Source organism: Monopterus albus, unplaced genomic scaffold (assembly GCF_001952655.1).
Source record: "Monopterus albus unplaced genomic scaffold, M_albus_1.0 scaffold6.1, whole genome shotgun sequence".
Classification (NCBI taxonomy): Eukaryota; Metazoa; Chordata; class Actinopteri; order Synbranchiformes; family Synbranchidae; genus Monopterus; species Monopterus albus.
Genome location: NW_018127886.1, coordinates 3,463,880 through 3,476,663, shown reverse-complemented (window position 1 = coordinate 3,476,663; position 12,784 = coordinate 3,463,880). Strand labels below are relative to the sequence as shown.

The window sequence follows — 12,784 nt, the reverse complement described above, 5'->3', positions numbered from 1 at the left end:
ATGTAATTATGTAAGAATGTTAACACTGTTATATTTTTTTAGTATATTACTTGTGTGGTGTAGAAGAGAATTATTTATGTAGAGATACTGCTTGCAAACCAATGATGGTAAGATGATGTCATGGGGTAGGACTGGATAAGTCTGACTTCTTCCTACTCCATTCAAGCATGTACTAGGTATAAGCAAATTGGTATTGGATTAGCATTTGTTGGATATGTGTAAAATTATGTGTGTTGACATATCAACTGTCTTTACATGCTTGAAAGAAAGAATAAATCAAATCAAATCAAATCAAGTCAGGGCCACCGAGGATGTAACAACCAGCATAAATCAGAATATTTTGACTAACTGCTACACATTTTACAGCCTACCTTTACTAGTTAAAGTACTGTACATAAGGTTGCAAAATGTTCTTGTACTTTGAATTTAAATAAAAGCTTTTGGTGAAAAAAGATGAATGATAAATCAAATGTTGCATTCATAAAACATGAATATTAAGTCCTACACACTTATATCACTGTCTAACATTAACTTACATAACTATGTCTGCATAATAATGGTTTAATAAGATGCATCTTTTGAACAGTTTGTGGATGGGAGGCTACCCTGCTGCATGAATTTAGGCCACAGTCCTGATGTGAACATTGTGAAAGCTCTGACATGGATGAATGAGATATGCTTGTGTTCGAAATGCATTTACAGGGGTAAAAGTAGGTCAGCTCTCCTGGAAAAACCTCCCCAGGGGGAAGGTATGTCAGAGACACAAGTAAAAAGCTTGAAAAGGGCAATTCTCTCCATGTTCTCTATCATATGCTGTATCTGTTCCCCTTTTATCTTACCCTTCACCAGGCTCATTCACCATGAACTCTTCCTCTCACATAAAATACACTCATCCTGTTTGCCCCTTTGCAGCAGCAGAAGGTCCCACAAGCATATACCTATAAACGGCAGATCAGATTGTGGATCCAGAGCTGAATTATTTAGTCTACACCATTTGTTACGTTGCCTGTACTGTAAAGTCGCTCAGGGGATCTCACTCCATAAGTTTGTCTGAACTCAACGCTCCCTCCTCTCACTGCACACAACTAGACCTACAATAGATTTACAGAGATTGATAGCAGATACCTGTTCTTACAATATATTCCAACTGGAGAATGAGACCTGGTTGGAACAAGTCAGCTTGGTCCCGCTCTTCACTGAAGCATTCAGTGAAATATTCAAAACCAAGATGTCATGTTTTATATGGCTGCACCATTCCATCAAATGGTGTACTGTGCACCCCCCCCAAATGAATCCTGAAGTTCTGGGTCATCTGAGTTTAAACAAAGACATGACATGATTTTGTAATGAGGGATGCAAGAGGTTAATTGTGAAAACAGTTAGGGCTGGATATACAGTTACATTAAATTACAAACATGTGAGAGCCCACTAGCTTGACATAATAGTGGCAACGTATGTCTTTTTGAGACAATTCATGACTAATTCTATTATGATTTTTTAATGACTCAGTGTCCAAAGCTAGCAGTAGCAGTGCAGCCTTTGCTTTGGGCAGATGAACTCTGGCAAATGCAATTCTCTAAGTGAAAAATATTCTTAGGATTTTATGAGGCCACTGGTGGATCCAGCCTCCCATTCAGACAACTACAGTAACAATACCTAGGAATAACCTGGTTTGTATTTGGGCATACCAGGTCAGAGAGAGACTCTGTCTATTTGTAATCCTAAAATGAAATTTGGAGCTTGAAGGAAAGACATGAAAGGACAAAGTTGGAGTTTGTATTTACCCCAGAGGTTGTCCTGTTCGATGTGTGGACATATTAGTCACTGAAAGCTAAGCTGTGCTGATTTGTGTGACAATATTACAGTACCATCTGGCCAGCAGTAGCACTTGTAACATTAGCAATAGATATCTGCTATGTGCAATCTTTAAAGGCACCTCCTAAGATACATCACAGCCTCAGAGAGCACAAATAAGAAAACAAGTATAGAGATGAACATCGCATGTAATTTTGTTGTGATTTATTTCTGCAGGGTAAAGGCTAAATGCTAAGGGATGCAGGCATTTCTTTTATTGCTCCGTGGACAGAAGAATGAGCAACCAAGTCCAAACTGAGAGGTGAAAGGTGGCAGCAGGTCACAGCAGGTTCAGCTGAGCAGCGCAGAGCAGCAGACAAGATCTTAAAAGGAAGGTGTGGCTGTTCGAATGGTTTGATTAACAGTCGCAAATTCCCTTTAAACCCAGTCTGCTGGGGGTCAGAGCACTGTGTACCTGTTCGACGATGGCTCACTGAGTGCCAGCCTGTAGATATATTCCAACTATTAACGAGCTCTAGTGTTTGTATAAGATAAGAAATATGTCGCATGCAGCACAGACATAAGACAAACACCATGAATTCTTAAACATTTTGACATAACAGGTGCCTCAGATGGTGTGGTGGATAAGACCATTGCCTCTAATAAAGTGAACCAGTTGACCTGAGAGTGAATCTCAGCTGAGCCCCACAGCCTCCTGCAGGTCTTAATAAGAAAGAAAAATATTGGCCAAACAGAGCACCCAAGCAGGGCGGGTGAGACAAGTGGAGCAGAAAACATCCCATAAATCCTCACATCTAGCACTACCTGGCTTATAGACTCCTCAAAGTAACAGAAAGCCTGAGAGCAGCGCCTCAGAAGACTAAAAGCACCTGCAATGCCAATTCCCTGCTGAGCAGAGAGGAGGGACACAGAGACAGAGAGAGAAAGAGAGAGGTGGGCTTCCTCCGGCTTGTGTTAGAACAGCACTTACGTTCACTATGGCCTCCTTGGTCTGGGCCATGTCCGATATGACGCCATCAGTGATGATGAGCAGCACAAAGTACTGAGATCCGTCCTGAACTGCTGCAGCGTACCTGCCCGAAAAAACATTATCAGCACAGAGTGCAGCTCAGCTCACCGTGTTAAAGCAGAGCAAAGCTGAAAACAGATATTCGTGGAATAAAATAAAACTCTGAGGCTGGTTTGAACAAGCAGAGATATATAAATAAATAGATAGATAGATAGATAGATAAATAGATAGCATGTTCTTCAGAAACAAACTCCCCCTCAGCCCAGTGTGACACAAAAGCTTTATATAGACATGTACAGAAGAAAAATGTGTTGTATAGCTCTTAACATCTCAGAGGTCTATCCAGACACTATTATGAAACCCATCAGAGACACCACAGTGAGTGTGGCCTACTTTGAATCGCCCGTTGCTGGCTGCTCTGTGAATAATTTATTAAACTGTTTATGCAAGTGCTGCCCTCTTGTTCTTTCAGAACATTATTGATTCCCCAGCACTCAATTGACCAGACCCTATGAGCGAGAAGGGGGACACAACATGCTGGATTACAGAGAGCCAAGGACAGGTCAGAGGTGAGTCCACACTCTCGCTTTCAGTTTGATAAATGTGACAGTGAGACAAGGAGCATTTTGATCAAAGAGCATGCCCAGTCAATAACGACAAGAGCGATGACTGATGTTCAAGAAATTAAAGGGATATTTGTCTTCCTCATCTGCCATACAACAACGTGGGCCACGATCAGTTGAGACATTTGACCACATTAGCAGAGTACTAACTCCAGCACCGAGCACAATTATGCATTACAGACAGTCGACATTCCTACACAGATGAGAGCGTAACACTAGCACATTTAACGTGTTATAACAGGTCAAAATTATACTGTGAATCATGTGCGCTGTGCATCAGCATCTTTTACTCTTTAACAAGCAATGCCTGCTTTAATTAGTTAGCCAGCCTTCTGCTTGTGATGCATGCAAGACCTGAAGTGAACACACGCTCAGCTCAGCGCATAATGTTGACATCTGTTTCTGGTCATGTAAAGAGTCACTTTAATCTGTTTATCACTGCTTTACTGTAGGACTTCTTTCACTGGTTCTGCATTGCATAGCCGCTCTCAAGGTCTGAACATTTGTTAATCATTTTTAGTATTTTCTGTTTTACTGTTCTCTTTAGGCTTTGAGAGAGCGTGGAAAGTGTAATAATATAAATGAATTACGTCTCTGGTTCCTCTGAACCCAGACAATGTGACACTGTTTATTACATATAAAATCCTGATAAAAACATGCAATTATTAAACATGTAGTGAGGTTTGTAGGGGACTTTGTTTCCTGGCTTTGTGTGGGGGTAAACAGGACTAGACGCTATATCTGTACCGTATGCATCCTCTTGGTGAGGTAAAGAGCTCTTCTGATTGTAGTTGTTGTTGCATGAGTCAATTAAAAATATTTTGTATTAATATATTGCTCTTCAGCTGTTTCTGATGAAGCAGTAGCCTTCTGTTTTAATAAGGACACACATCGGTGCCACAAGAGGAGTGGTAATGAGTACTACTGATACTAAATGACAATGTAGTAAAACTGTTTAATAATATATAATATGCCTTCAGATGTGTAATTGCGGACAATATAGTACATTAAGAAACACTTCAAAATGGTTTAAAAGGCTTATATGTTCTTGAATGTTTACAACTAATTTAGAGTGTGTTATGTGATAATACACTGCTTATAAATGCTAAATGCTTTACATTAGTAAAGCATTGCCTCATGGAGAAATGCAGGTAAATGATTAAACCTGAAAGTAGAATTCAAGTCTAGGTCGACAGTGCACAAATCTGAGCCTATAGGTACCATTTCAATCTTGAGAAAGTAAATCGTACCTGCCTTTTTACAAAGTGTGGTGCAGACCTATTTGTACACAGCCTACATTATAATTTGGCTTTGTGCACTTATTCCATTTGCAGTGACAGGAAGTTTGTAATGGTGCATTAAAGCATGTGGTGCTACATTCACAGTAAAGCTAATTTACTGAATGATGTGAGGATTTCAGCAATACATCTGAAAAGCTACATAACATGAATTTCTTTTACATGGTTTCTGCCATTCCCACCACATTACCCACCACTTTCACCATATTACATGTCTAAAAAGAAATGTAGCATCTACACTCTCCTGTGTCCCATATATGCCTTATTACCATTTCTATTCATCTCAGCCTGACAGCTGATTGTTTATTTTCCCTTTGTTATTTCTGCTCATTTCATAGAGAAACCATCACTCACTGTCATAATACCTCTGATGGGGTGTCTGCCTGCTGAGGATTATTTACAGATTCGCATTCAAAGAGAAGACCGACATGCTGTGGTGTGTGTTCACTGGGACAGATATTTATCTTTGTACCTTGCCACATGATTAACAACAGGAGCAAAGTTGGTGGGCCCATACAGCTGAACCGTCTTAAGGCTTTGATGGTAAGCTTCGAGAATCCCATGCATGCCGTTACAGTACGGGTTCTCAATGTTGCCATTCTGAGGAAAAAATAAAAACATCATGAATGGTGGTGGATGCCCCTCACCCAAAAAAATGGCACATTTACCTAAAATTCAACATGTCCACCTCGCCTCCATCAAACAATAACTCTAAAAGGGCTGTATTTACACATTTATTTTATTTTTATTTATTTAACCAATCTTTAACTAGGGTACACATGTAACACGTTACACTAGACAATCAAACATTTGTCACCTCAAGTTTGTTCAGTTGCAGAACTGTGCTGAAACAGCTCCATTAAGGCCAGGACATTCGAGATGTTGCCTGCATTCATTGCACTCAGCTGAAACAAGTGCCATCTGGCAACATTCAAAACTAACACAGTGGTACTTCTTCTAATTCTATATGTGTGTGATACAAAACACATCATGTGCAGATGTGTTTTGGAGCTGACCTTTGATAGAGTTCAGCTTAGACTACTCTCATTTAAAGCAAAGTGAAAGATATTCCCGGGTCTCTGTATTGGATAAATAAAAGAATTATATGAATTCCCACACCTGATGCAGCAGTGATGTTAAAGCCATGCTCTCAAGTGACCACTGATGCTTCTCTTCTGCAGAAGAGCTAGTATGGAGTTACTCTTAAAGGGCTGAATGACATTTTCAAAACATGCTTTGCTCTCAGAGAGGTGCTTGTCAAACTTTGCTTTAAAGGTTAGCTTCTTTAGCTACAAGGCACATTTCTAACCTAACATATGTAAAAAATATTCCACCCAGGACTGTAACTTTACTTTTAAAACACACATATTAGACTAGAGCATGAAAGAATGAGGCTACAATTATATGGTGAGATGAATCTTAATTTGCAAATTCTAATGGAAACATGGAGTGATGCAGATGTTCCCCTGTAGACAGACTCCTCATTAGGCTGTACTATGCAGCAGACAGAGCACATTAGCTGGCTGAGAGAAGCCAAATTGATTTAAGAATCCTTCAGCCTTACAGAACCTAATTTGCACTATAAAAGGTAAATGAAATTCACTCTGATTTATGCATGTCATAGGTGTAGCAGCATTCATCTCAAAATGCACACATTGCACATGAAAAGGTGCTTACCCATACATGCCAGAGAGAGCATGAACTACCGCTTGCACTCAAAGATAAGCTCCATCAAGAGGAACAAAATTCCTTTTCACATTGATCAACTCTGTGAACAATTCTGATGCTGAAACAGGACCTCAGCATCTGAAATATCCTTATAATTTACTTACCAGAGGGAACTCATGGGAGACCCTCCCATCAGGGGGCAGCTTAGCACCGAATCCCAGGGCAGGGAACATCTTGTCACTGTCATAGTCCTGGATGATCTCTCCCACAGCCTTCAGGGCCATGGCATAGGCATTCATCTGGTATGGGTTCATGTAGTGCAGTGAAGTGGACTGGGACGGATTTCCTGATGCGGATTTCAAGACGAGAGAAGTCAGAGTCAGTGAAAACCATCAGAATGAGACCAAACTGACAGCTGTAGAAGGAAAAACACGAGTGAACCCAGATTAAATTGGACGCTCAGAATCAGGCTGAATGCAACTATCCTGCTTATTAGTAATACTGGAATTCATCCATGTTATGCTAGCTGCTGCATGAGAATAACAGAACATGTTTATATTTTCCCGCTTTTGTTTTTGAAGTTACAAAGACACTCAAATGTGATGCGCACTGTCATTCTCAGTTAGGGCAAGTTGCTAAGTGGAGCATTAAAGATGGAGCACAGAGAGAATTGTTAACATTAGATGTCCATCCCCATTACTTGATTTTAACTTTCATTTTTGAATATTTTTTTGTCCATTTCTATATTTATACATCATTTTGTTAATATGCAGTACCATGTTAATTCTTCAACAAGAGACAATATTAATATCAGGAAGAAAAATCCAGCCCCCACTTTGATTCATGGAAAACGCCAGAGTCAAACATCCGATGATAAATGATGAGAGCAGGGTGATGGTAGTCGAAACGCTCACCGTTTGATGCAGTGAAATCAATGGCCACTGTGAAGTGAATCTGGGTCCTGAAATAGATGAAAAGGGGAAAGGATGCTGTCAACATAAGCCAGGCAGGAAAACTGCAGTTTAATGAGGCTCTCCCAGGTTTCACTGTGCCCTCTGCTGTACCTGTCATCTGAGAAGTGGTGGGACTTAACTAAATCCAAAACACTGATCAGAATAGATCTACCCTCTACAGCGATTTCACAGCTGCCTCATCACAGTTGTTGTCAGTTAATAACATCAGGTCGTTATTATGTTATGAAATACATTTACATACGGTCGAACAGCATCCAAAGCACTGTTTTGATCTTTAAATAACACACTATTCTAAAGATTTATCAGCACAGTGGCAAAGTCAAAACCACAAACACATCCCACAAAACCTAGACTTGCTGTTCCAGGCACAGTAATTTCGTGGACAGATACCACAGACACGTAATGAGTTGTTGCACACTTAATGATGTGACTGAACATCACACTGAGGAAAGCTGTGATTATTAACAAGGCATCAAAAGCTGCAAGAAGAAAATTATCCCAATTCCTCATTAGTTGTTGTGACTATTTACCTTGTTTTTTCAAGAACATTTACACAATCATGCACGCCACTAGATTACCCATTATATCCACCATCATAATCTTTATCATCACTGTAATGAGCATTATTGTCTCACTTGGTGCTGCATCATGATGTGGTGAAGTATTCCATTCACCACATCAGTGTAGAAAAGTAACCTTTCAAAATGTCCATAAAACAAGTCAGTGCTTTTTATTCCTGGGCCTGTAATGACAGCCAAAACCTTGAAAGGAAACAAAACATGGCCTGACTAGTCTCTGCTGGATTTGCATGTTTCCCCAGAGACACAAACAGCAAATGAAGAGAAGGGGAGCTAAGATCAAAGTGTGTGCTCTCTTGTTGTGATTAACACTGATTGCCTTTTCTGACTTCACTTCTATTCAGAAATTCCCACAAGCACAGTATTGGAAATAATGGCAGCTTTCTCCTGGGGAGACTCGGACCCCGGCTCATTAATCACCGTTGAGCTGGACCACTCGGCTAACGAAGGGGAAATGTGGCCTCTTTTGAAAGTCACTGCTGATTTATATGGCTAGATATGAATGTCTGTTGGTGAGTTGGAGTTGAGGCCGAGTGCAGGACAGCAGAAACGGCCACATGGGAACTGTCAGTCAAACTGCCCGTCAGCTCATCAGAGCATTTCCTAGAAGCTCATCCACAGGCAGTCACTGCTAAACACTTCTCACAACATGATCCATTACTCTTTATCTGAATGCTTAGAGAGGGAAGTAGACAGCACGCAGCGTTACGTGTATTTATAACATTAATAGTACAAGCCTGTGCAGTGTCAATTCTTTCATGAAGATAAAAACTACATAACAGGAAAACACATAAACAATCATCAGATTGTACAAATTAACAATAAAGCTACCTAAAAATAGAACATACTTTTCTTTTTTAATAATTATTAGTCAATGAATCATCAACATTTGTGATATACAGTTAATTATATTAGTTAGTTGTAGCAAAAATGTCATACACTCTCCAGGTTTCTGTGTTTTATATTATTGTAAGTTGATATGTTTTGGTTTTGGACTGTTGGCATAACACTTTCAAGGCATCAACCTTTGATGATCATTTGTCACTTTGTCCCCGTATTTTTTTAAACTAAAAACATGTTTTACATACGAATTATCACTAAATATTAAAGATTATCTTTTGTACTTAACAAAAGCTGCAAAAAATTCTAATGAAAGGTATATAACTTATTTTTAAGACTAATCATTCCTCAAACCAGCTTCACTTTGGCTAGAAAATGACCCAAGTTATGATTCAGTTTTAACAGAGAATGGATATGCCTGGGCTTCTGTAGGAATTAGGCTTGAAATTGTGGATATGTTCATGGCTTTACATGTGGATTAACTCGGTGAATGGATTTAGAAATCAGGGCATTCTCATGATGTCTATCAGACAAAAGCACTGTGAAACAAACAGGCCAACACACATGGATCTCTGGGGATCAATATGCGCAGTTGTCTGTGGAATGCTGCAGAAAGAGTTACATCTCTCATCACACATATGTCTGTGTTCAGCTGACTGGCTTGAGTTTCTCTCCTCTCTCTCACTCTCTCTCTCTGTATATATACATACACACACATTTGCGACTTGCAGCGGGGATTTGTCTTATATATAGGCAAAAATCAATATGGACTGATGTTGACTGATGTTCCACTACTGTCTGTTTTGCAGGTCTTCTTGCAAAGAACAAGTGCCTGTTGGGTTGTCTGGAGGTGTCCCTCCAAGCTCTAGTGTTGGAGAGCAGATAATTTTTCACCCATCTTTCCCTTTTAAATCTCTACCTTGAGTGATATTATGCTTTATGTACATCATCATCATTTCCTGTATTTGATCAGGATAAATCTGACAAGTGGCCTCTTACAAGCTGATTCAGTACAAACCTTTCAGAACAGGCAGTCCAATAACTCCCTACAGGCTTTACTCTGTCCCATCACATCACCACTAACTCACTCAGCGTCTCCCTTCCTCTCACTTTTGTTCTGAGCTAAAATGATGGCTCGCAACCAGTTTGTGGATCACCTTCAATTAAGGCAATAAGGACAAATGAACTGGTGTCATATTGACTTGTCCCTTCCAGGTAGACAAACACCATATGGCAGGAGCTTTGTAACATGAACACCCTGCAGTCTTGGCAATCTGGTTTAGGTAGGATATTGTATGTGCTGTAATGTAAAACAGCGTGACACAGAATGCAGCTACAGTACACCTGCAGTCTCATCAGTATGTACTGGAAATCAGCCAACACAGACTACTGTACGAGCTCAGTGCGGTTCTTGTTTAATGGCATGCAGGCAGATACACACAAGGGAAGTAGAGTAGGACGCAGTGAAAACAATATACTATATGTATATTATATGGGGCTTTTTCTTAATTATGAATAGTAGTGCTATGTACGGTATACCACTGTGTTATCTGTGTATTACCTTACTTAGTTATTTTTAGTTTCCTTGATAGAGACCTGATACTTGATGATCTTAACTTTTACTTCAAAGGCCACTGTGCTCTCAAGCCTCATCATTGACTGATGTAAAGCCCCATGTAATTTCTGCATACACCTTCAACCACCTTCAATATAAAGGCAGGGCAACCTAAGATGCAAAACCCAGACTGTGATTAAGACTCATTTCTGAGTGCATGGTAATAACTGAACGCAATGTAGATGAATATATAAACATAAAGGTCAATGAGACTGGCAAGACTGGGATTCCAGAAAGCTATCATGACTGGTTCTAGTTGCAATGACACCCAGGACAAAACTTAACACAACTGTCATGCATGAATTCAAAGTCTTCTGCCTCTGCTTCCCTCCAACACAAACAGGACCAACGACGGCCGGGGTCAGAATGAAACATCTAAGCAGCACAAAAAATGGCAGTGCAGCACACAATATCTGAAATCTTTAACACCAATACCATATCTTCCATGTATTTAAGCAAGGTGAGTGATTAACAAATCACTATACATGCTAAAAAATATGACCTGATAAGTGAATGAAGGTCACAGCTGAGTAATATTCCCCCCTATTTTCAAAAATCAAAAATATCAAAGAGTAGTAAAATAAATAGTAGAGAAATAATATAACCCAGTAAATTGCCATTCTCCAGTTCAACCACTGACCTTAATGAAATACAACAATAAAATACAATAAAGCAGTATCACTTTCTCCCATTTCAGCACAATAAAAACATTTTGGGGTGAAACTATTAAACCTTAATAAAATCTCTGCACAATAGAGGCTCCAGAAAAGCCATTATACGGCCAATCTCGCTGCAGATTTAATTTAGAAAAACATTTCAACATCTGATGAAAAGAATATAAATCTTTCATTAGCCTCTCAGAACTAGACCAGTATGTGGGTTTTGGACTTTAATAATCTCTTAGAGCATATCTCTGTCTCAACTGAATGTTAATGAAAATGAATGAAGAGCCAATCCACTGTGAAACCAGTCGGGATGTGATGGCAAAAGAGATTGCCTTTTTTACCCTCTGCTTCAGAAATCATCTAAAATGTTAGTTAGCACCTGTTTGAAAGAGAGCAGTAAAGCAAACATAAGTAAAAGTAGAGAAATCAGTAGCAGAAACATAAAAGATTACATTTAGGTGTCAGATCAGATTTATACAGGCTGCTGCTCATATTTCCCACAATCTCAGTAAATGGTGCATTTAGGTTCAGCCTTTTTTCCAGTGAGAGTTTACTGATTTGCATGAGTTGAAAAACAGGTACCTCTATCACCCAGCTAGTAGATTGCAAATCTGAATAAAATGGTTGCCTAACTGGGCTCTGTGCCATAGCCCATAAAATGCATGTTTTGTCCTGATGGATGGAAGGAAATGGAATTTAAACAAAAGGTAGAATTAAATCTGAAACACATTCACATACAGTATATTTAGCAACTTGTGTTTGACCAAAAAGAAACCTCCAGCAGAATCATTTTTTGAAGACGTTGGTGTAAGATTAGGATATAAAAATGTTGTTTTTGTATTCAATATCTGCTCAAAATGTGAAACATTTGTGAATGTTTGCTCACATATCTAACATCTTATTTTTCTATCTTGTTAAAGACGTGAGCTGCTTGTTAAACAGCAGACACTGGGGGAAACGTATTTTATCTTCACTGATTCTCAGCACCCACTGCATGTTTGACTGTCTCAGGGGAAAATGTCTTTGTGTGTGGGGGTTAGGGTTTATCTTCTTAATGTGGATGTGGTAAAACTCTTTGAGACAGTAGCAGTTATTAAAGGTTACACAAATTCTCTTAATCTATTTTAATGAATGTTCAGTAGACAAAAGGTCCCATCTAAAGATTAATAAGAGTTCAAAGTTACCTAAAGTTTTACTCATTTAATTGACTAAATCAGCAGCTGCGTCTCATGAACTCTCTTCAGTTGAACACTGTGAGCCTAGTGTTTCATTTTCCATGGACACAGTTAATCTTTCCCATCATGAATAAGCAGCATGCTCACTGTTTCACCCCTCCACTGCCAACACTAGTAATCTTGTTTATTTTCCTCCTCAGTCTGTCATGCAATCTGCTCCAAGCTGAGCTCTGTTAAATTTCCTCCTCTTATAAGATCAATTACATTATCTATGATTTTTATGATTTTGCAGAGTGAAATTATATATTTGCAGAGGCATCACAATTCTCCTAGCTAACACTGATGCTGCCAGGATAGATATGTTTTGAATAACAGCAGTTCACTAATAATATCCTTCAATATTTAAGTGAAATATCCGCAGTGCAATTACTATAAATAATACCGCTACATGCACCAGTCTGATAGCTCAAAATGTGCCTATATGTATATAATGTTTATGAATACTGCCTCTCCTCCTTCTCCCA

General features: G+C 39.2%; 1 protein-coding gene across 2 annotated transcripts in view; it reads right to left on the bottom strand.

Annotated features, from left to right (window-relative positions):
* cpne5a (copine Va) overlaps nt 1-12,784 on the bottom strand; it is a 71,149-nt gene that overhangs the window by 9,252 nt on the left and 49,113 nt on the right. For both annotated transcript variants that reach the window (XM_020619362.1, XM_020619371.1), the window contains 4 exons: nt 7,328-7,374; nt 6,578-6,759; nt 5,218-5,345; nt 2,786-2,888 (listed from right to left, as the gene is read on the bottom strand). In XM_020619362.1, the coding sequence (XP_020475018.1) occupies nt 2,786-2,888; nt 5,218-5,345; nt 6,578-6,759; nt 7,328-7,374 (460 nt within the window). The remainder of the gene's footprint in view (nt 1-2,785; nt 2,889-5,217; nt 5,346-6,577; nt 6,760-7,327; nt 7,375-12,784) is intronic.